The 22,142-nt window shown below is 41.3% G+C and overlaps 1 protein-coding gene across 3 annotated transcripts; it reads left to right on the top strand.

The window, feature by feature from the left end:
* Positions 1 to 204: 204 nt before the first annotated feature.
* On the top strand, positions 205 to 21,434 carry C1D (C1D nuclear receptor corepressor). Of its 3 annotated transcripts, XM_053285434.1 has the most exons (6): positions 545 to 833; positions 6,035 to 6,246; positions 6,338 to 6,482; positions 8,063 to 8,129; positions 8,557 to 8,612; positions 20,954 to 21,434. In XM_053285434.1, the coding sequence occupies exons 3-6, from the start codon at positions 6,342 to 6,344 to the stop codon at positions 21,131 to 21,133; spliced, it is 444 nt and encodes a 147-aa protein (XP_053141409.1). In that variant the 5' UTR covers positions 545 to 833; positions 6,035 to 6,246; positions 6,338 to 6,341; the 3' UTR covers positions 21,134 to 21,434. The 3 variants fall into 3 exon arrangements, with proteins under 3 accessions (XP_053141406.1, XP_053141409.1, XP_053141407.1); XM_053285431.1 differs by lacking the exons at positions 545 to 833; positions 6,035 to 6,246 and adding an exon at positions 205 to 248; XM_053285432.1 differs by lacking the exon at positions 6,035 to 6,246 and having other exon boundaries at positions 549 to 833.
* The last annotated feature ends 708 nt before the right edge of the window (positions 21,435 to 22,142 follow it).

Genomic DNA, 22,142 nt, shown 5'->3' with positions numbered 1-22,142 from the left:
GGCCGATTACTCTCCCCCTGCTAAATAAAGAGAATCACCTCGTTAAAAGGTGCCTCTTTGCCAAGTTAGCAGGGGCAACCTTACAGGCTGATCCCTGGCAAAATTAGGTGTCTTTAAGAGATTACAGGCCTTAAGATCTTAAAATCAGTGCCAGCCTCAGGCACACACAGAGGCTCCAAGACCATGGGATGCTTCAGTGCTTAGAGGTCCCGAAATAGAATGTCTTCCACAGAAATAGACTCGGAAAGGTAGTATTCTTTTGTTTGGCTATTTGGGAACGGTCCCTAAGGAAGGTTAAGCCACAGGCCACCCTTGCTTTCAGATGAGGCACCAAGAAAAAAAAAGGGGGGGAGTGGAAGGAGGGGAAAAGTGCATTTAGCAGTGGGCGAGCTGTGTGCCCCACATATTAGATTTCTGAAACAGAAATGGGGGGCGGGGCGGGCAAGTCATTTTTCTGGGGGGGGGACTTGCCCTCCACAGCCGGTCGTGCTTGCTCCAGCGCCTCCACACGGCCAATTTCTGCGGCCAGAGGGAACGAATCCATTCACTCTAATAGCCGCTCCGCGTCCCGACTCCTGTTGCTAGATGAGGCGCAAAGGAGCTGCTTGGAGCCTCCAACCTCCCTAGCTGTGCCGCGGGGCTGCAGACAGCAGCCATCTGCAAAGCCAGTTTACATGATTATGGCGACAACCTCGCAGCTGCCTGCCTCGCCTCTGCTCCGCCCAGCCCGGGCAGACTCCTCGAGTTGAGCCCGCCCCAGCTGCTTCGTCATTAGGGTCCCGGCTGAAGGCCCGCCCTGGCACGCCACGCCGCTGCTCTGCTCCAAGCCTCAGGTAGGAAATGCTGCCTGCCTTGTAGGGGAGGAAGTTGTCGCTTGTTCAGGGCAGTAGCCGGTTCGGCCCTGTAGGCAGCCGCGGGAGCGGCTGGGCGATACACAGAGGAAACATCGCAGCCAGCCAGCCAAGGAGGAGAGGAGGGAAAAAGCTCTCTGGGTTATGCGTAGCAAGGCCTCTAGGCTAGGGTGTATGGGGAAAGTGCTTCCAGGTGCACGTGGTGCGGTTGTGGTGAGCGAACAGCAAGCTGGGCATGCCTTTTAGGATAAGGGAAGCCCTGCTGGTTCAGTCCAGAGGTTCACCCAGTCCAGTCTCTTGTCTTCAGCGCAGTGGCCAGCCTGATGCCTCTTCTGGGAAGCCTGCAAAGAGGGCACAAAGGCAGCAACCCTTCCCCCACTGGTTCTCTCTCTCCCCCCCTCCCTATTTCTGATTTTCTGCCCCTGACATGGAAGTTTCACTTAGTTATCATGGCTAATAGGGCAGTCTTGTTCTTATAATCCATGACTCTGACATGAGCTGTTCCTGAAATTCTGTCTAAGAACATAAGAACAGCCCTGCTGGATCGGGTCCAAGAATGCCCATCTAGTCCAGCATCCTGTTTCGCACAGTGGCCCACCAGATGCCGCTGGAAGCCTACAGGCAGGAGTTGAGGGCATGCCCTTTCTCCTGCCATTACTCCCCTGGGGAGTCTACCCTGGGGAGGAGAGTAGGCAGACAGGCCTTTCTCTACTTCAACCCAATATCCTAAGGGGTCACTGTGTCAAGTCCCAGAATTTATTCTTGTGCCTCTTTAGATTGGGCTTTTGCGTAGTTAATATTATTTGTCAAGACTCTCTATGTCTTGAGGTTGTACTTCTCTGTCAATGGGCTGCCACAGTTTTCTGAATGCTCGTACCACAATACTTAAAGTTGTGCCGTGGTGTTGGCGTCAACTCCTGGCGACCACAGAACCATGTGGTTTTCTTTGGTAGCATACAGGAGGGGTTTACCATTGCCATCTCCCACACAGTATGAGATGGTGCCTTTCAGCATCTTCCTATATCGCTGCTGCCTGATATAGGTGTTTCCCATAGTCTGGGAAAGATACCAGCAGGGATTTGAAGTTCTGGTGACTTCTGGCTTGCTAGTCAAGTCATTTCCCCGCTGCGTCATTAGATGGCTCACCACAATACTTAACATGGTGAAATGTGTTTTAACAGGCAAAGGTATGGAACAAATTAAGGAAAGGACTTTTTCCATATGTTTTATCTGTTTGTAAGTTAAATCCTCTGTATAATGGTAATTCATAGGCATTATGTGGAGAAGGGTGAGATGAAAGCTGGACAGAAATGATCCTATGAGCTATGTTTGTCTGTGTAGGCCCGTAAGGTGATGTTCAGGATTGGTAATTTTCCAAGGGAAACTGTCTTTGGGCAAGATGTTCCATAAACACAATCACAGTTAAAAACATTATATAGAGTGGAGTAGCAAAGTTTGAGAATCCAGCCAGTGTAGCAAACAGCAAGCTAATCATTTAAAATGTTGCATGCATCTCTTTGAAACGGAGACGTGAGAATTGTTCGTCTTTTGCAGAATGTGTTCTGGCCATTTAGATCTTGCCTGATAGCTTTGCATCTCTTTGTGCATCCTTTAATAATCAAGACTTGCAGCTCTGTTCTGTGGTTTGGTGTCTGATAAATCTAATGTTTTGGCTTTGGCTTTTATAATTCACTGGAATACACCTTGGTGTGGGGCGGGGACAGTAAACGAGAAGCCATAAATGTGTGTGAGGATTTAAAAGTTGAGCACTAAGAGTTAACATGACACTTATCAAGTATATTGGAAATTAAATGCCAATTGTGCTAAATCTCTCTGGTTCTCACAACACTCCTATGAGATAGGTGAGTTTATTTTACTGGAAGGGAACTAATTCTGAGAGACCTATCAAAAGTGACAAGAGGAGAGCTTGTCTTGTGCTAGCATGAATGACTTGTTCCCTTAGCTAAGCAGAGTCTGTCCTGGTTGCATATGAATGGGAGACTAGAAATGTGAGCACTGTAACATACTCCCCTCTGGATGGAGCTGTTCTGGGAAGAGCAGAAGGTTTCAAGTTCCCTTCCTGGCATCTCCAAGATAGGACAAGATTTTTTTTAAAAAAAAATAGGACAAGATTTTTTTATTGAACCAACAAACTACCAAAGCATACAGTATGTTGCCATAGGGCTGAGGGAGATACTTGCCTGCAACCTTGGAGAAGCTGCTGCCAGTCTGTGAAGACAATACTGAGCTAGATAGACCAATAGTCTGACTCAATACATGGCAGCTTCCTGTGTTCCTATGACACACTGAGCCTGTGTCAGATGTGAACCATTTTTCTTCGCCTTTTGGCTTTCTGGCCACTACTACACTTCCTATCATATTAGTATTATGAAGTTTGCCTTATTATCTAGCATTTATTTGCAAGTCTGTGCAAATATGGGATGGGGCCATAATTCAGCAGTAGAACTATTTTACTGGAAGGGAAGAGCTGTTTGAGCTTCTGCTTTGCATGTGGAAGGTCCCAGGTCTGACCTCTGCCATCTCCAGTTAGGGCTGGGAAAGACTCCTGACTGGAGTCGCTTGTAGAGACCATATTTTTTAGTCTGAGTGCCCCAGCACAAAGTGAGTGATAGGCTGGGGTTCTTCTCTGATTTCATGCTGAACTTGAGAAGCCTTTGGAAGTAATTTCAAAAGTCTGTACTTCAGATATTAATGTTTTGTCAGGGATGCGATTCTGTCCTGTTCCAAAGCCTGGAACTCGCTGCTTTGGAGAATGTCTGAAGCTCAGTGCAGTGTCTGACCCATGACTCCAGAGCTCACCCAAGTCTTCTGTGAAGGCCAATAGAAGTCTGGAATAAGAGAGAAAGGCAAGGCTATAACTGATCTCTCAGTCATCTGCTTTCCTATGTGCAGGGACTGTAACTTATTTGAGTGTTCATTCATGTGATCCCTGCTTTACAGTCTGAATGGTACAGTCCAAGAACAGATTTGCCATGTTATCTGCTGTTTGGGTAGGTTGCTATTCTGAGTTTAAAAACCTCCCCTTAAGATCATGCATTTAGATTATTCCTGTAACATCTTCCAGTTTTCCCCCATACCAACCAGGATTACTTTCATCTTGTCTGGACTAGTCAATACACATTTGATTCAAATGGTGCACTTATCCATAGAATAGTTTCCCAGTTATGCATTACTTGCCTGGATCTCCAGAATGTTCTATCTTTTGTGTGGGGTGGGGTGGGGAGGTGCTCTCTCACTTGAATGGAATGATTTGGAAATAAATGTTTTGTTTTTATGATACAGAACAGTCATCCCGTTTTGGCAAAGCTGTATGTCAAAGAAGCAAGCCAGGAACGAATCAAGTTTCTGCTTGTTGTAAAAAGTACCTCTGTATAGTTTAAAGTAATTGTTTTTGTAGATTAATAAAAAAAGGGAGTCCAGGATTGCCTGTAGGTACATGGAGTCATCCATGTGGCCTTATTTCCTCTTGGCAACATCTGATCTGCAGCTACAAAACATGCCATATCTGTGCTGATCTTGGCAACCAAGCTTTTTGTGGAAGCAGACAATCTCTTATTCACTCAAGTTTTGTGTGGTCACTAGGGCTGTGCACAATCACAAATATTGTATAGTATCTAATATGATACAGTAGAAAATGGTATAGGTTTTTTGACCCTTCAAAATATAGTTATCAGATTTCGGACTGGAAATCCGATAACGGTCAGCAAAAATCCCCATAGAAGTTTATGGGGGGAAAAAAAAAAAAAAAGGCTGGGCACAGAGCTCTGAAATTTGGTGCACAGAGTGGAGGATGGCAGGTCTCTGTGTGTTTAATTTGGAATAAATCAGCCGGTGCATTGATTTTTGATTTTTCAAAAGTAACCTAGAAATTGTACTCTCATCCAAGAATTACAACAAATGTGATGTCACACCCAAGAATCACAAGGACACTTGTGTATTCAATTTCGAATACAGCTTATCCATTAATTTTAATTGTAATTTTTTTAAGTAACGGGGGGAAAATGTGGACTCTCTTTTGTATTTCTGCCCCATTTTGTGCTCCGATATGCTGATATTTCCTCCAATATCCCTGATACCGTATCAGATAATTCCAATCCGATATAGCTTTCTAAATAGAAGATCGGAATTATTTCCGATCTCACTGATATCGGGACATTTCTAATATTGGAAATCTGATATTGCATAGGCCTAGTAGTCACAACTGTTTAAAGTTAGGGCTGTCATCTGAAATCTTTGTCGATTAATTTTATGAGTTTTAATCAATATACTATTCAGTCTGTATGATGAAAACAGTGGTTCCAAAGAAAAACCACACTTGCTTTCTTTTTGATTGATAATTCCCACAAGTGCCATAGCAGGCACCATCTTACAAGAGATTTTTCATTCCGTGTGCTGCTTCTAAATCAGCTGCCTGCAGCTTTTGCAAGAATTGTTAGTGAATTAAAATTCTCGTGCCTGATTCATCAGGGGCATCTGGTTCATCAATCCAGAAGTTCTTAATTTAACCAGTTACTTGGGGCTGCAGCATTTAGTTAGTTGACTAAATGCTGCAGCCCCACTTAAAATTCTTAATCACTTCCTTAATGTGGGTAGGAGCCTCTTGACAATATATTATCGGTAGACATGGTTGATGTCCTCTGGTGCTCCTTGGGCTTCTGTCGGCTTGCTTTTTGAGTGTGTGTTGGTAAGGTGAAGAAGAGTAACACTAATCCACACCTATCTAATTAGTAGCTGTGCACCACTATTTGCAGAGGAACAGCCAGTTGAATTAGTGGGACAGCCACTTATTTCATTGGTATCTTTCACTGTTCCCTCTAAGGCATGCACACATGCGTGTGCTCACAAGTTTTCTGATGTCCGCGCAGTTAATTTTAGATCACGCTCAGGTTGAATTAGGAAGGCCCCACTCTGAATGCATGTGCGTTCAGAACAAAACTCATTCACTGAGTTTTGCCTCCCAGAACAAAACTCATTCCGCACAGAGATGAAAAAAATTAGAGGGACCACTGGTGTCTTTTGTACTTTAAAGTATTCCATAGGCTTCTGTGATCCTGACTTGTGAACTCCCTTTTGAGATAGACTGTGTTCAAATGATCCCCTTGTAGCATGGCTGCTACACCCCACTGGCTTCCTCCCTGATCACATCAATTTCCATATTACAGGTGTGTGTCTCATGCCAGTATTGATGGCTGGTCCCAGTGGAAGCAAAATGTGTACAGCACCTAGGTCACACGAGAGCAGTAGCTGTGTTGCCAGGATAAGCACACCATAGAAATCTGTTCAAAAGGAGAGCGTTTGATACTGTTGCCCTTATTACAAGGATCAAGAAAGCTGCCTTCTATATCTTAGATTCCCAGCATACAAATTAACACAGGTATTTCAGATAGCTTGTCGGCCTGTTCCAGTATTGTAAGTTATCCTGCAGTGCACCTTTTCTGAGATTGTCCTGATTATTTTCTATACAGCAACATGTCGGAGGCAGATCTTGCCGGAGAAGAGTATCCAACCGAGATTCATGATTATCTTTCAGCCTTTGAAAAATCTCTTGGTTCTGTCGATGAGATGTTGAAAACGATGATGTCTGTTCCCAGAAGCAAACTTTTGCAGAAGGTGAGAGGAAAGGACTACCGCTACTGCCTGTTTGTCTAACTCAGGGCTGCTCAACTTCGGCCCTCCTGCAGATGTTGGCTTACACCTCTCATAATCCCTGGCTATTGGCCACTGTGGCGGGGTATTATGGGAGTTGTAGTCCAAATCAGATAGGGGGGGCCTAAGTTGCACAGGCCTGGTCTAACTGGTGGTAGAGGTTGGGAGCTCCAGTGGCCAGGCTCCTAAATATTGAGCAGTTTGTTGTACTGCTATGTTAATCTAGAGGCCAGAAAGCCAATATACCCCTTTCCTCACTTCTAGAGCAAACGGGTCCTGGAATATAAATTTTAGTTGTTCACCAGCCACGCTATCCCTTCCAATTAGCTCTAAAGGGGGATATAGATATAGATATAGATATAGATATAGATATAGATATAGATATAGATATAGATATAATCTTAGCTTCTCCCTCTTTCTACACCCAGCAACAACACAAGGTGCTGCCTGAGGTCCTTGTACATGTATCTATGTAACTTAATTTAACATTTAACATCCAATTTGTAATTTCTTTGGGGCAAAATAAAATCTCACACATCAGGGAATTTCACTCCTGAAGCCTTCCAAACATGAATAAATATGGACAAAAACTAGTCTTGACAACTCAACCCTTTGACAACATCCATGTTCAGTCTTGTAAGCTGCACACTCGTGTAATCGGAGTTTCCTGGAAATCCTATAGGGGAACAAACTGATAGATTGGCTTTGACAGCCAAAAAATGTTTCTACCTTTTTGTATACAGCCTTAATAATCCTGAATGCACTGTGCACAAAATGACTGGTGGCAGTCAACCAGAACCTATGCAGGCATGGAATTCCCATTCCTGGCTGTAAAGCAAAGGAACACTGTGAGCATACAGGGCTTTCCAGTTCAAATCTCTCTTCTGCTATGAACTCGCTAGCTGTTCTTGGGTACACCATTATCTCTCAGCCTTGTCCCTCTCCTCCTTATGCAATATGGACATAATAGTGACCTACCTTACAAGGTGGTTGTGAAAATTACAACAGAATAATATCTGAAGCAGTTTTAGCACCTGTGAAGTGTTATCAGCTGCTTAATATTTTGGCTGGGATCAGTGTTCCCTCTAACAGGGATTTCCAGATGTTGTTGACTACAACTCCCATAACCCCCAAGCAAAGGCTATTGCAGCTGGGGATGCTGGGACGTCAACAATATCTGGGAATCCCTGTTAGAGGGAACACTGGCTGGAATAATTATAAATCCTAAAACTCTATTTAAATGTCTGAGCTTTTACTATAGTGTACCGAATTAGTTTAACAAGTTAATTTTAGTCAGAGTGTCACACCTGAGGCCCCAAATGCAAAACACACTTATATGAATTTTAAATTCTATCAGTCTAACATTCCTTATGCTGAGGATCCTGGATAGGATTTCACATTGGGTCCAGATGAGATTATTATGCTGTGAATCCTGTGGTGGGTATTGGCTCTATACTGCAGTTATAATTGGTACCTGTTGCAGTGAGCTGTCAGTTAAACATATTAAAAGGTATAGGATGATGTTTTTATCTTTCTGTTTTTAGCTGGATCCTCTTGAACAAGCAAAACTGGATTTGGTATCTGCCTATACACTGAATTCAATGTTTTGGGGTGAGTTTGCACTCTGAAATGCATGACAGTAACTCAAGTCTTTCAATATGCAGATGCATCATTTAGATATGCAGCTCTGCAAGTGGGTATCTCTTCCATCCTATTTCTGAAAAAATAAAAATACTATCACTGTACTTTAACAAGTAATGTTAAAAGAAACAACTGAATTATTTAAACCTTCCAACTTTTAAATAATAGCCAATCTATTCCCGTTGTTTTGTGGTCTCCTTTTTGTCCTGTAGAAATATTTAATGCCCTTTTACCTGAGCTGTTAGGCATCTTATATTGTGATCTGGATAGTTTGGAATTACATTTAGCCAAGCAGTTTTTCAAATCCTGATATTAGTATTTGTGCATGCATGCAGTGTAAACATGTAGTAAAGATTCTGTTGTAATTTTCATTTCTATTTTTTAACTTGTCTTGCAGTGTATCTTGCCACTCAAGGCATTAATCCAAAGGAACACCAAGTGAAACAAGAGCTGGTAAGACTCTTATTTAAATACACTGCAAAGTTTCCTCTTCATTGTACTTGCATGATATTAAACCTGTTTTGTTTTGTTTTTTTAAAAAAGGGTGTTCATGGATGGATTATTGATCACTGAATGTTAAGAATAACCATAATAAAATATTTCTCAGTTATTTTTGTTCCTTACGACAGTCCTATGATGCGAGGCACAGTCCTTTGGTCAGTACAGCACAATATTGCAATGCAGGCCTCTTGCACTGGACACTGGATGCATCTCTATAAACTTTGTCCACCGGAAAAGTGATTATTATTAGTGCTCTTAAGGCCATATTTTGGCGGCTGATATTTTGTGCAGCGTTATGAGGGCAGAACAAGAACTCCATCTGCACAAGAAGCCACTAAATTAACTACAGGCGATGTTTGGCTTGCAGCAGAGGGAGAAGCTATTTTTGCTTCTCTCCTCTCCTTACAAAAGCTCTGTTCATTGCCAGGAATATGTCCTTGAGGGTTGCACAGCCCTCAGACATATTCCTGAATACACAAAGGGCTGTTGTGTGGAGGGCAGAGAAGTGAAAATTGCTTTCCCCCTCCCTCTTCACTGTGAGCCAGACCTCATCTACAGTTTAGTGACTCTTTGCGAGAACAGAACTCTATCTCTGCCCTTGTAAGACTGTACAGAATGTCAACCGGTATTTGTTTAATGTGAAGGTGACAAAGCCGCCATTTGAGCAACTGTTTTGAATTAGCTACTTTGTAGTGATCAACCATGAGATGCACTCTTAAAGGTTTGCCTAGCATGCACACTTCTTATTTATATCATTCCCTTACCTTCCTCTATGGGAAGGAAATCCAAGGTGTATTTTTGTTCAGAATTATATTCTCTCTCCTGAAAGCAGAAGCTTCAGTCTAACTGAAATTCTAAAAGGGTTACAAGTTAAAATAAGATCCTTCTTTCTCCTTACTCTCCCTTTTGAGAGCTGAATTTTGTGCCAACTAGCTTTTCACTTAGGGAATGGAAAAAAAATGTTGCATGTCTAATAATTATTTATAACTTCCAGTACAGTGTGTTTTCCTATAAATACTTGGACTCGCGTTAATCTCGGAGGCTACCTTTTCTTACTCCTGTATGACTTTAAAAGTATCGTGTGGGTGATTTACTAGCAAAGACGGGAAAGATTCCCCTTCCCCTTCTCCAATCCCTCCATTAATTCATTTTCTCAGCAGTAAAGAATCCAGTTCGGCAACAAAGCTAAAAGCTTTTTTGGCACCAGTTGTATGTGTACTGTCCAGTAATTCTGCATTAGTGACATATTTACTGCCTATAATAAATCTTTTAGGTTTGTCTTTATATTCCATTTAGGTGCATGAGAACAGTATATAAGGCTAGGTATCTTGGAAATTCTGCTGACTTCAGGAATCAGATCATACGATTTAACCTGAGGAACAGAAAAACTACAGATCAAATCTGTGCTTGTCCATCAGAATTGGCATGATATATATAAAATATATATTATTGCTAATGCAATAAAAGCATTTAGCTATAAAAGTAGATTGTAGGCCGTGCTAATTGCAAAATAAAGGTGGTATTGCATAGGGATGAGATATATATACATATGCTGCTGCTCTTCAGTTCACAATAAGTCTTCTGGAAAGAAAAATGGGATTCATTCGCTGTCTTAACCGGATTCAAATCATCATTCAATTGTTACTCCTTTCCAGGCTATATCTATATGAAAAGTGTGTCATGCTAACCAATAGTAAATATATTTAGTGTCAAAAATCTCAGGCACTGCATGTGTAGTATTGTTTGTATCTCTAGCTTGAAAGCTCTGACGAAAGAGATTCTTTTTAAGTTCGCGATCTAGTTTCATGTATGCACTGTAAAATGAGTGTTGGTGGATGGTGCTTCCTTATGAGTCATAGACTTTGACTTGAAAGGGATCCTGGGGGTCTTCTAGTCCAACCCTGTGCTCAGGGTAGGAAACTGCCACAACATTCCTGACAGATGAACATCCAGCCTCTGAAAATCTTTAGCAAAGGACTGCTCACCACTGGGCAGGGTAGACTGTTCCATTGTCAAACAGCTCTTGCTGTTCTGAAATTCTTCCTGTTACCTAGCTGGAATCTGCTCCCTTGTAATTTGAACCCATGGCTTCTAGTCCTGTCCTTGGGAGCAACTGAGAACAAGTCCACTTCATCTCCTTTACGACAGCCCTACAGCTATCTTGTCTCCCCTTGGTCTTCTCTTCTCCAGGCTAAACTTATCCAGCTCCTTCCTCATCCCTCACCTAGGTTGGTTTCCACACCCCTCACCATCTGAGTTTGTTGCCTTCCTCTGAACCAGTTCCTGTTCATTAATATTTTCTTTTTAAAAATATGGTGCCCAGACCTGGGCACAGTGGCTGACATCCAGAGCAGTAATCTGGGCATGCGGAGGATCTGTGTCCCCAGGCGGAGAGGCTGCTCTTAATTTAACTGGAATCAAAGCAGCAGGGGGAGCGGGGAGTAATTTTTTGCTGCTCTCCCCTACCTCTGTAAGTGCTCGTTGCCTTCCAGAAATATGTCCTGAGCAACGAACACTTACAAAGGTAGAGGAGAACAGCAACAATTGTTTCCCCCTTCTCCATGTATGCACTCTTTTGCTTGGGAAGACTCGGTGAGTTAAGAGCAGCTTTTCTGTAGGTTTCCCAGGTTGGTACGCTGGAAGTCAGCCAGTAAGTATTCCAAGTGAGATCCAAGTGAGCATTCCAAGTGAGGTCAGAATATAATGGAATTATTACAACTTATGATCTTGATGCGATGCCTCTGTTAATGTAGCTCAAGATTGGATTAGATTTTTAGCTGCTGCATCATACTGCTGGCTCAAGCTCAGCATGGGTCATTAAGACACCTAGGTCCGAGGGGGTGATGCGCAGTCAGAGCATCACTGCTGAAGATGCAGGATGCTCAAAGGGAAAGCTCCTAAGTTCCTGGCAGCATTTATGCCTGAATCAAACACCAATTGTGGTCAATCTCTGCTACAAATGGGCAAGTACTCAAAAGTGAAACCCCAACAAACCATAGGTGATCTTAAAAAATTCCTGTTCCCCACAGACAGGGAGGAAGAAGGCAGGCAAAGGGCCACTGAGCAAATGATGCCTAAAACAGAGGCCGTAGGAGGCCCAGAAGAAGCAAAGAAATAAATGACAGAACTTAGTAGCTGATAAACTTCAAGAGTTCTTGAGATCCACAAATAAGCAACTAGATCAAATCACAAAGAAACTAACTGATGTGGCTGAAACAGCAGGTGAGGCAATGGACCTAGGCCTACACATAGGAGTATAGGAAGCTGCCATATACTGAGTCAGACCATTGGTCTATCTAGCTCAGTATTGTCTTCACAGACTGGCAGCGGCTTCTCCAAGGTTGCAGGCAGGAATCTCTGTCAGCCCTATCTTGGAGAAGCCAGGGAGGGGACTTGAAACCTTCTGCTCTTCCCAGAGCGGCTTCATCCCCTGAGGGGAATATCTTGCAGTGCTCACACATCAAGTCTCCCATTCAGATGTAACCAGGGCAGACCCTGCTTAGGTATGGGGACAAGTCATGCTTGCTACCACAAGACCAGCTCTCCTCTCCAAATACACCTTAATGCAGAGATGGCAGGTGCTAGGAGAAAGGAGAAAAATATGCAAGTGAAGCTCAGATATGTGGATGACAATCTTAGAAGAAATTCCCTGCATTTCAGGGGGTTTGCAGAGCAATGCAAAGAGGCAGATTTGCAGAGTTTCTTGTCAGAATGGCTGGCAGGTGTCCTGCAATTAGAAGATGGAGTTGCTCCCATGTTGGAGTATGCTCATAGGATGGGCTCCCCTCTGAAGAACAAGGCGACAAGATCCTAAAGGAAGCCTGAAGCCAGGGTCCCTTTACTTATTATGCAAGCAACATCACTGTATCTCAGGATCTGTCCCAAGAGACCCTGACACACAAAACTGCCCTCAGATATCGCAGAGGCCCTGGCCAAAGCAGAGGATAAATACAGATGGGGCTTCCCATTTAGTTAATGATCTTATACCAAAGAGAATTATTGTTAGCATGGGGTGTCCAGGAGGGCTGCACCATGTTGAACCTAGTCCCAGATCACCTCAGCAAAAAGGCAGAAGAGATGGAATGAAGTGACAATCTGAGCAAATGGAAGATGTGTCAAAAGTGCAAGGACTGAGCATTCACCATTATTTCCTATTGTCCACTCCATTGGTAAAGAAGAAGAAATTCAAGGCTAAGTTTGTTTCAGTTCAAGTTCATTTGAACGTTATGAGAGGGAACCGGAGATGCTTCCCAGAAAACCCCACCGCAAAAGGGAAAGAGATTGGAACAGAAATCAACTTGAAGTATTTCAGAGGGCCGTTGAAGCCAGATGGCTAAAAGTGGGAGGGAAATGGGGATGGGACGCAGTTTCTTAGGGAATGTTTACACCTGTCATCAGCTGTTTTGTTTCTGACTTTCTAATTCAAAATGCTCACACTAGATCAGCAGGGTATAATGTATTTAAGAAAAGAAGTTTTATTCATTCTCTTATGGCTCATGATTTAAAAATATTTTGCTCAAATTGTAAGGGGCTCAGCCCCCCCTCCCCAAGTTCACGAGTAATGAAATTTATACAGGAAGAGAAGCCAGATATCTATTTATTTTATGTATTATAGATATTTATTATTTATATCTATGTGAACCGCTTTGGGAATTTTTGTTAAAAAGTGGTATATAAATATTCTTCGTATTCGTATATTGTAGCAGGAAACATATAAAGGGGAAACCTCAAAGCCACTCTTTAAATCCAAGTGGTACCCAGTGCAATTCACAGCACCTGGGGCTTCTAAAGCTAGAGGAGTGGCTGCCCTTATATCTAAAACATGTCAATTTACTCACCAAAATGTAGTGACAGACCAAAGAGGAAGGTACTTATTTGTCAAAGGGGCATGGAAGGGCCAGCCCATGATTGTGGGTTCTCTGTGCTCCAAATAGCCACCAGATAGAATTTTTGAATGGCATACAAGTAGTATTGCAACAAATGGGAGCAGGAATGCAAATACTAAGTGGGGACTTTAATATGGCAAAGGAACCTGCTATGGACAGGTCAGGAACTATATCAAGGAATCATTCAGGATCAGCAGTTTCTGATTTTTGCATAGACAGGAACCTAGTTGACTGTTGGGAGACATACACACAACAACAAGGAACTACACATTTTCTCACACTGTCAGAATTCTCATTCTAGATTGGACTATATCTTTATCTGTAGCTAATACTTCAATAAAAACAGAGATAGGGCCCATCACCTGCTCAGGTCACGCTTGGATTTCCTGTCATTTGGCACGTAGAAAAAGAGACGACAAAGGAGCGGACTGGAGGCTTAACAGTGGGTTACTGCTGAATGACAAGCTGATTTCTGATTTAACAGAAGAGATAAGGGATTTGTTTCATGCATAACACAGAGTGTGGTGTTAACCTAACTATCGAATCAGAAAACCCAGCTATAGTGTGGGACACAATGAAAGCAGTGATCAGAGGCAAACTGATCAGTGTGGGTTTCTTCTGGAAAGCGAGAGGCCAAAGGGAACTCAAGGAAGTCTCTTCAAAATATATTTTTTACTTTATAAATAAAAGTGCAAAAACTGGAAAGACTACATAAAATACATGGAGACTATAGGCTATACAGAAGAATTTAGACTGTGAGCCCTTTGGGACAGGGAGCCATCTTATTTGTTTGTTGTTTCTCTGTGTAAACCGCCCTGAGCCATTTTTGGAAGGGCGGTATAGAAATCGAACTATTATTATTATTATTATTATTAATAATAAAATGAGAGGAGATATTTAGAACTGCTAGAAACACAAAAGATAAAAGTAATGTTATTATAGCTAAAAATGCATCAACTTTCCACCAAATTTTCATCTAACAAAGCGGCTACATTGATCTCCAATTGAGAAACAGTGGAAGCTGAAGATATTTTGGCAGAATTTGCCACCTATTACAAAGAGCTGTATACGTCTTAGAAACCATCAATGGATCAATTTTGAATTTTCTTATAGATCAGTAACTTACATACTCTATCAGAGCAACACATGAATCTCTTCAACAGACCTTTACTGTTGAGGAAAGAACTGCAGGCATAAACAGAGTAAAAAACAAAACAACAAGTAGGGATGGGTTTATGGGATAATTTTATAAGAAATTTAAGGACTTAATAGCCCCACATTTGGTGCATCTATACAATCTGATTTTGCACAAGGGAGAAATCCCTAAATCCTGCACAGAGGTGTGAATCATTGACTTGCCTAAACCAGGCAGAAACCTCATTTCACCTGTGTCCTTTCACTCAATATTGCTTCTAAACAAGGATTTTAAACTATTTGCTGCTCTACTTGCATCCAGACTAAACATATTCATTGACCATTATGTCCATAAAGACCAAACAGGATTTATCCCACACAGGCAGATAGTCAACAACATTCGCAGGACATGGAACATGATCAATTATTGTGACAAGCAAAATCGACCATTGGCAGTGGTCTCTCTTGACGCGGAGAAGGCTATTGACTGCCTTGAGTGAAGCTTTCCACTGTAACTAATTTGGGGAGAGGTTCGTGTTGGTGATTAAGGATTTATGTGCAAACTCAGTGGCACACACAAAGGTGAATGGACATCGCTCCGCAGATTTTGCTATTTCATTGGACCCACTTCCAAATGTTCTCAGAGATCATGTTGACCTAATGGGAATATAAATTAGGCAAACTAAAAATGTATTGAGGCTCTTCTCATGAGCAGCCAAGCTCAGCTTGTGAGAACCGCCAGGATCCCGGCAGTGCTGCGGCACTAAACCCAGTGCTGAAACCCCGCTGTTAGTCGAGGGTGCAAACGTGCTCTTAACCTGGCTCCTGGGATTGTGTGTCAGCACGAGCTGCTTGCAGCTTGCTCTGACCAGTGGTCCCTCTAATTTCCTGCATCTTTGTATGGAATGAGTTTTCTTCTGGGCAGCAGTTTCAAGGCAATGTGTGCGCACCTGCATTCAGAATGGGGCCTTCCTGATTCACCCTCAGTGGGATCTAAAATGAACTGAGCGGACATCCAGAAACTTGTGAGCGCACGTGCGCACACCTTAGAAGGAACGGTGGCACTGACACAGACAGGTGCCTAGAGCTCCCATCCCCTGGGGGAATCCCACAGTGCACTGTGCTCGGCACGACGGCTTGGAGCGGTCATCTGGGGGAAGGTAGACAGAACCCTGCCTTTCCGCCTGACTGCACAGTCGTGTGAGTCGAGTGCGTTTGCTGATGATACGGCATTGTTCAGCTCAAATCCCAAAGTGGAATTGCTTCTTATTTTGCATATATTCCAGAAATATGGGCTGGTATCCAAGCTGAAAATCAATTATAATGAGTCAGAGGTATGATGATTCAGTTTGAGTTCTGAAAGCAAAAAACAGTTTGAGCAATATGGTTTCAAGGTGGGAAATTGGGCTCTTAGGATTCTAGCAGTGATCATTTCATTGGAAAAAGATTCACTGTTCAGCAATTAAATGTTTAACAATTGTGTTAAACAGACTAAAAAGGGAATTGCTTTGTTGGAACAGTATGCACATGTCGGATTAGGAAAATAATGGCAATATATAAATACATTTATACTCAGGTTACTATTTTTATTTCTGTCTATCCCTATCTTACAAAACTTTATCTAAATGGCAAAAGATGATGAATAACTTTATACAGAAAAGCAAAGAAGCTTGAGTAAGCCACAAAATTTTGCAAGCATGAGTAGAAAAAGAAGGTTTGGGTGTCCCAGATGTTACCTTGTACTATGTGGCTGCACAAGTGAGGCAGGCTAGTAAAATGCCAAAGGTCAAAGAAAGTACCTCATGGTTAGATATTGAAGGCCAGTTTACAGAAGAAAGATCCCTAGAGGAAATGCTCTGGCAGCCTCCAAAAGAGAGATTGCAGGATGTTACCAAAAACTTATTTTTGGCCCTCTACCTTAGCAATATGGGATAGATGGAGAAACAAACTATTCAGGAAAAGATCGAAAGCAGCTATCTTTCTAGGACAAAGAGCTTTTACGCTGGGACAAAGTTCCAAAGCTTGGCATGGAGAGCACATAATATTACTAAAGTAAGCCAAATTATTGGGAAAGAAGGGTGTAAATCTAAGGCTGAACTAGAAACTAGATTTTGATGTGCAATTCTCTGGCTTGAATAGTTGCAGACTCAGCATTTCCTGGAACAGAATAGTTATCTGAGGGAAAGAGGGGGAAAAAAGATAGAATAACTGAATATCAAGGGGGAGGGTGTGCCTAAAATCATCTCTGTGTTATATAAATGTTTGCTAAATCAGCTTAGCTCACTTCACACTTACGCAGAAAAAGTGGGAGGTGAACATAAGCCGCACTTCAAGAGGAGGACTGGGATAAAATCTGGCCATCCCATTCTTTAAAATCATCTTTTCTTAACATAAAATAGTCTGCGATTAAAACACTGAAGATATGGTATCGAACACCGATGCAGCTAGCACACATGTACTCAGCAGATTCACTGAAATGCTGGAGGAGATGTGGCTTGATAAGCTCCTACATTCACATGTGGCAGCCATGTCCAGGGCTACAGCACTTATGGAGAAGAGTTATCCAGGTTATAGATGCGATTACAGGAGTCGGAATCCCCCTAACAGCCAAAGCCATATTTCTGCATTGCTTTGATGTAAACAACATTTTAGTTAAAGAATTGATAGTATTGCTCTTGGTAGCAATCCAAAGAGTTATACTGAAGCACTGGAAAGATTTAAAAAGCCCCTAGCCTTACGTATGGTTTGATAAAATATGGACATTTTTGGTTCAAGACAAAATCTCTTTGCAAAAATCAGTGTTGCACAAGTCATACAAAAATTATTTCTTAGAAGGATGGTTGCCCTATCTGAATTATGTAGATCAGAAGAAATAACATTTTGACAAGCCAGAAAGATTGAAATTCATGTTTATTTTGTAATGAATATTCTGTAAAGTAAAAAGTAAAGTGTGCCCTCAAGTCGGTGTCAACTCCTGGCATCCATAGAGCCCTGTGGTTGCCTTTGGTAGAATACAGGAGAGGTTTAGCATTGCCTGCTTCCACACAGTCAGTATGAGATGATGCCTTCCAGCATCTTCCTATATTGCTGCTGCCCGATATAGGTGTTTCCCATAGTCTGGGAAACAGACCAGCGGGGATTCAAACCGGCAACCTCAGGCTTGCTAGTCAAGTCATTTCCCTGCTGAGCCTTTAGGTAGCTATAGCATATACATAAATTTGGAAACAGTTGTTTGACCGTTGTTGGACAAGAGGGAGGGTGTGGGGTTTGTGGGTTTTATTTTGTAAAAAGATATCAGATAAGTGCACCTACTACTTATATAAGAAGTAAGAAAAGATAAAAAGTTTACCAAAAAAATAGACACCTAGATCTTTTTCACATTACACTACTGCCAAACCAGGGTGTATTGAATATTTGTGGCTTTGATTTTTCTTAACTAGATGTAAAGTCTTACATTTCTCTCCATTGAATTTCTCGTTGGATTTGGCCCCGTGTTTGAACCTGTCAAAATTGTTTTGCATCTTGATTCTGTCTACTAAGGTGCTAGGTATATCACCCGCTCCCCCCCGCCTTGTGTGTATGTAAATTTGATTCTATGTCTTTATCTTGCATATAGGAAGTCAATTGGTAACTGCTCTTTCATCATTAACTTAATACATAGGATTGGGTTTGCATTTGCTTGTAAAGAATATACATGATGGGTTTAATGGAACTTTTATTCAGGATATGAGAACTTATTCTGTATCATCTATTATCAATTAGTTTCTCTCTTCCCTGCCCCCCATTGACATATAGGCTTCCTGTCTTTTCTGATTAAGTTTCAACAGTTCTGAGAGCATCAAACAGCATACTATAATCGTGTTTTTATTTTCTGAAACCTAATTAATTTTTTTAATGGGATCTTGAGAAGTATATGCTCATAACTTGGGAAATCTTATTTTAAATATAGATTTCAGCCTTGGATAAATATGTGAATAAGCCACAGAATTGTGTACTTCTCTCCCTGTGTGTACATAGATAATTCAGAGTAGAATCCCTCTTTTCTGAACATCTGTTTCTGGAAATGCCACTATCTGAATGTACAAAGTTCTGCTCTTGTTCAAATCGCAGCCCTATTAGTAAACACGGATGCACATGCACAAAAGTTCATACTTTCCCCTGATTGTTAATTGTCAATTTGATTATAGTGTGCTCTGCTAATAGTTACAAAAGTAAACTTGTAAGCTCAACTAGCATTTAAATTAGAACTGTAAACTTTATTTGGCAGCTTATTTTGCAAGTTAAAGGCACATTTGTTGGTTTTTCATTTTTGCTTGAGGCTACTTTGGTTACCATATTAGTACAATAAGGAATTAAGAGAAAATTATAGTTGCCCTTTCCTTCTAAAAACGTTTGCCTCTTTACATTATCTTGTATTTTCAATTTTTTTAAAAAAGGAAACTATATTAAAGTTTTTGTCATATACCTATTTAAATGAATCCTCTATCTCTTAACCAAAAATATTTCATTGGTTGTCAGCCCTTACTTTAGTCTTTCATTAAATGCCAATCACTTAATGTTCCCACTTAAAGCTGCAGCGTTTAGTTGATTTAATTAGATTGATTAAAAATATTTTGATTAACCAAAAAGGTTCTCCTGATTAGGTCAGGAGATTTTTAAAAAATAAAATAAAATAAAGAAAATATTTTTTAATCCAAGCACTTCTACAAACTGCAGATGACAAGCACCATTTTAAGAGGCACACTGGATGAGAGAGCTGGGCTTGTGCTTTCTAAGGTGATGCATTCCTCTGGGGGGGTGGGGGATGCATGAATCATCTAAAAACAAAGCCTCTCTCTTTTTCTTCTTCAAAACTATTGGTTTTCTTATGCAGATGTATTATGACTAAAATGTGTATGATTGACTAAGATCCCTTTAATAAGATAAGATCAGGACCTAGAATCTAGGCTGCTCAGCACTAGATCAGGATCCTCTGAGACTGCTGTATATTGCTGATTAGCAACCACTTGTACCCTTCGAAAAGTAACTGACTAATGAAGACCAGTTGCCAAAGATGACCCTCTCTTCGTTTCTTCGTAGATTAGAATCTGGGGCTGGATTTGGTACAGTAGCTTTCAGTTGTTTAGCTTTTAGTATGGATATGAGGTCTCTACCATCTTCCACACCCCTTATAATTCCTAGTGTCTTATAAATGCATTTCAGATTGTGAATAATTAGTCCACCTGCAGAGTGTGTGCTTGTGGTTCAGCTGTCTTGATCGAACAAAACTGGCAAATGGGACCTAGTTCTCAGAGAGGTGATCGACCTGTGGTGGAGCTGTACCATTTCAGATTCATGGGAGTTCGCATGATCTGAATATTATCTCTCTACACACACACACACACACACACACACACACACACACACACACACACCAATAAGAAAACAAGTATTTCCCCAAATTGCTAGTTTTCTGTGTGTAGGTTCTTTTACAAGAAGCCTGAAACAGAGCGGGGAGTGGAGGGCTAGAACTTCAAAATTCTGGTCCATAATGGGGGGCAGGGGGAGAACAGCTTCATACAAATCATGGCTTATTGGGATAAGTGTTTTGCTCTTCTCCCTTTTGGTTATGCAAATCATTGTTTGTAAGATGTAGTATGTCATAGATTCCTGTAATGTGTCATTTTATATAAGCCATAACACGATCCATTCTTTCACTCATCAATAGACAAAATATTCTGTTGAAATGAAATGTGTAAGCAGTTCAGCCTGTACATCGCAACTGAGGTAGCAACTTCTGAGAAGATGTCTGGATAAGCTGAATAAAATATGAATCTGTTTAGATGGTGCAGCTCTATGCTCAGCCCTTGGGTGTGGTGTAATCAAGAATAGGCTTCGGGTTCATATGCATCTTATAGTGTCACAGGAAGATTCCACATTTAATTGAATGCTGGCTGTCCCCAAGAGTTATGATCCTTTCGATGTATTGGGTGGCGGAGAGGCCACAAGAGGACTTGCTAGAAAGTAATAGTAGGCCCACTTTTGTAAGAACAGTATGGATTTTGTATTTAGTCATCTGGTTCATTGTTTATATTTGAAGGCCTCGGTTTTATTTTGAAATACTGAATATATTGTTATGCTGAAGATACTAACACCAGAATCCAGCTAAGATGAATTCCATCCATGTACATGAATAACGATTGTGTGTTTATGCTTTTCTGAATAATTATTCCTATTCATACTTCTCTTTATTCTGTGATGAAAAGTGTGTATTTATATTTCCATATTTTTCAGGAGAGAATAAGAACATATATGAACAGAGTGAAAGAGATAGTAGACAAGAAAAAAGCAGCCAAGCTGGATAAGGGTGCTGTTTCAAGATTTGTACGGAATGCACTCTATGAACCCAAAGCTCAAAACAAGTCTGCAAAGAAAGGTTCTGCTATCCCAGCCAAAAAGAAGAAAATACATTAGAATTACCATGTTTTGTGGTAATCTGATATACAGAAAAGAAATATTTTTAATGAAGTTTTCATACATTTCATATTAAAATAGAAATGCATTTTAGGGAAGTAAGTTCATAACAAATAACTACTAGAGACTGTTATTTCTCCCATATGCCACTATGTGTGTTTTGACCTTTCTAGACAGCTCAGATCTCTGAAAACAGTACTGATTCCCAGTAAAGTAACTTGAAATGAATCCTTTTTCTGAATGAACCTTGAACATGCTTTTGCCTTTTTATGAAGTAAAATATACTAGTGTACTTCCTAGACTCCATGAACTGGATTGCATTTGTCGGATTTCTTTTGATCTGTAAAACCAGAAGCTTTTCCATAAACGAGCCAGTTTAAGAGCAATTACAGCAGCATAAATATTTTGTGGGATTGCATTGCCAGTGTTCATACTTCTCTGCCAATTGGCATCTGATAGTTGTGTGAAGAAGCCTGGTTAGTTTATATGTTGAGTGTCCTTGTGTGAATCATCTGTAATAAGTATGAATTTACTAGATTCCACTCTTTGTAGTTCTCTAGCTACTCGGTACTGTTACATAAAGGCAAGGAGAAGATACCTTCATGTGCAGGTAAAGTGCCCACAATCTTGCCTAGGACAATTTTTCTCCAGATAAGAGGCAAGTTTATCCTATTGAACTTTAGGAACTTTATTTCTACTGAACTTTAATGTCTGGCACTGTAATGTAATACTGTACAAAACAATCATGTTACATATGAGTTTAACTCAGGGGTTCCCCAAGTGTGGGTTGTGACCCCCTGGGAGGTCTCGAGCAACTTAAAACAGGGTTGGGAGCCAGGAGGGAGCTATTATGATCCAGAGGCCTTAACCAGTGTCTCTGTGGGGTGGGGATGGTTGGGCAACTGGAAGCAGACATGGAGTCAGAAGCCAACGACCCCCAGTTCCTCTGCTGTGTACAAAGCTGAGGGCAGGCACAGCAGCAATGCTTCTTTGGGTGACGGCCTTGAAG

This window comes from Hemicordylus capensis, chromosome 1 (assembly GCF_027244095.1).
Source record: "Hemicordylus capensis ecotype Gifberg chromosome 1, rHemCap1.1.pri, whole genome shotgun sequence".
Lineage (NCBI taxonomy): Eukaryota > Metazoa > Chordata > Lepidosauria > Squamata > Cordylidae > Hemicordylus > Hemicordylus capensis.
This window is presented reverse-complemented; position numbering and strand designations above follow the sequence as displayed.

Bases quoted from the DNA above. Each gene is read 5' to 3' on its own strand.
- C1D (XM_053285431.1), top strand. From the start codon at position 220: ATGTCTTCCACAGAAATAGACTCGGAAAG. The intron at 8,130-8,556 runs GTGAGTTTGCAC...CTTGTCTTGCAG, and splicing joins ACTGAATTCAATGTTTTGGG to TGTATCTTGCCACTCAAGGC. The intron at 8,613-20,953 runs GTAAGACTCTTA...CATATTTTTCAG, and splicing joins ACCAAGTGAAACAAGAGCTG to GAGAGAATAAGAACATATAT.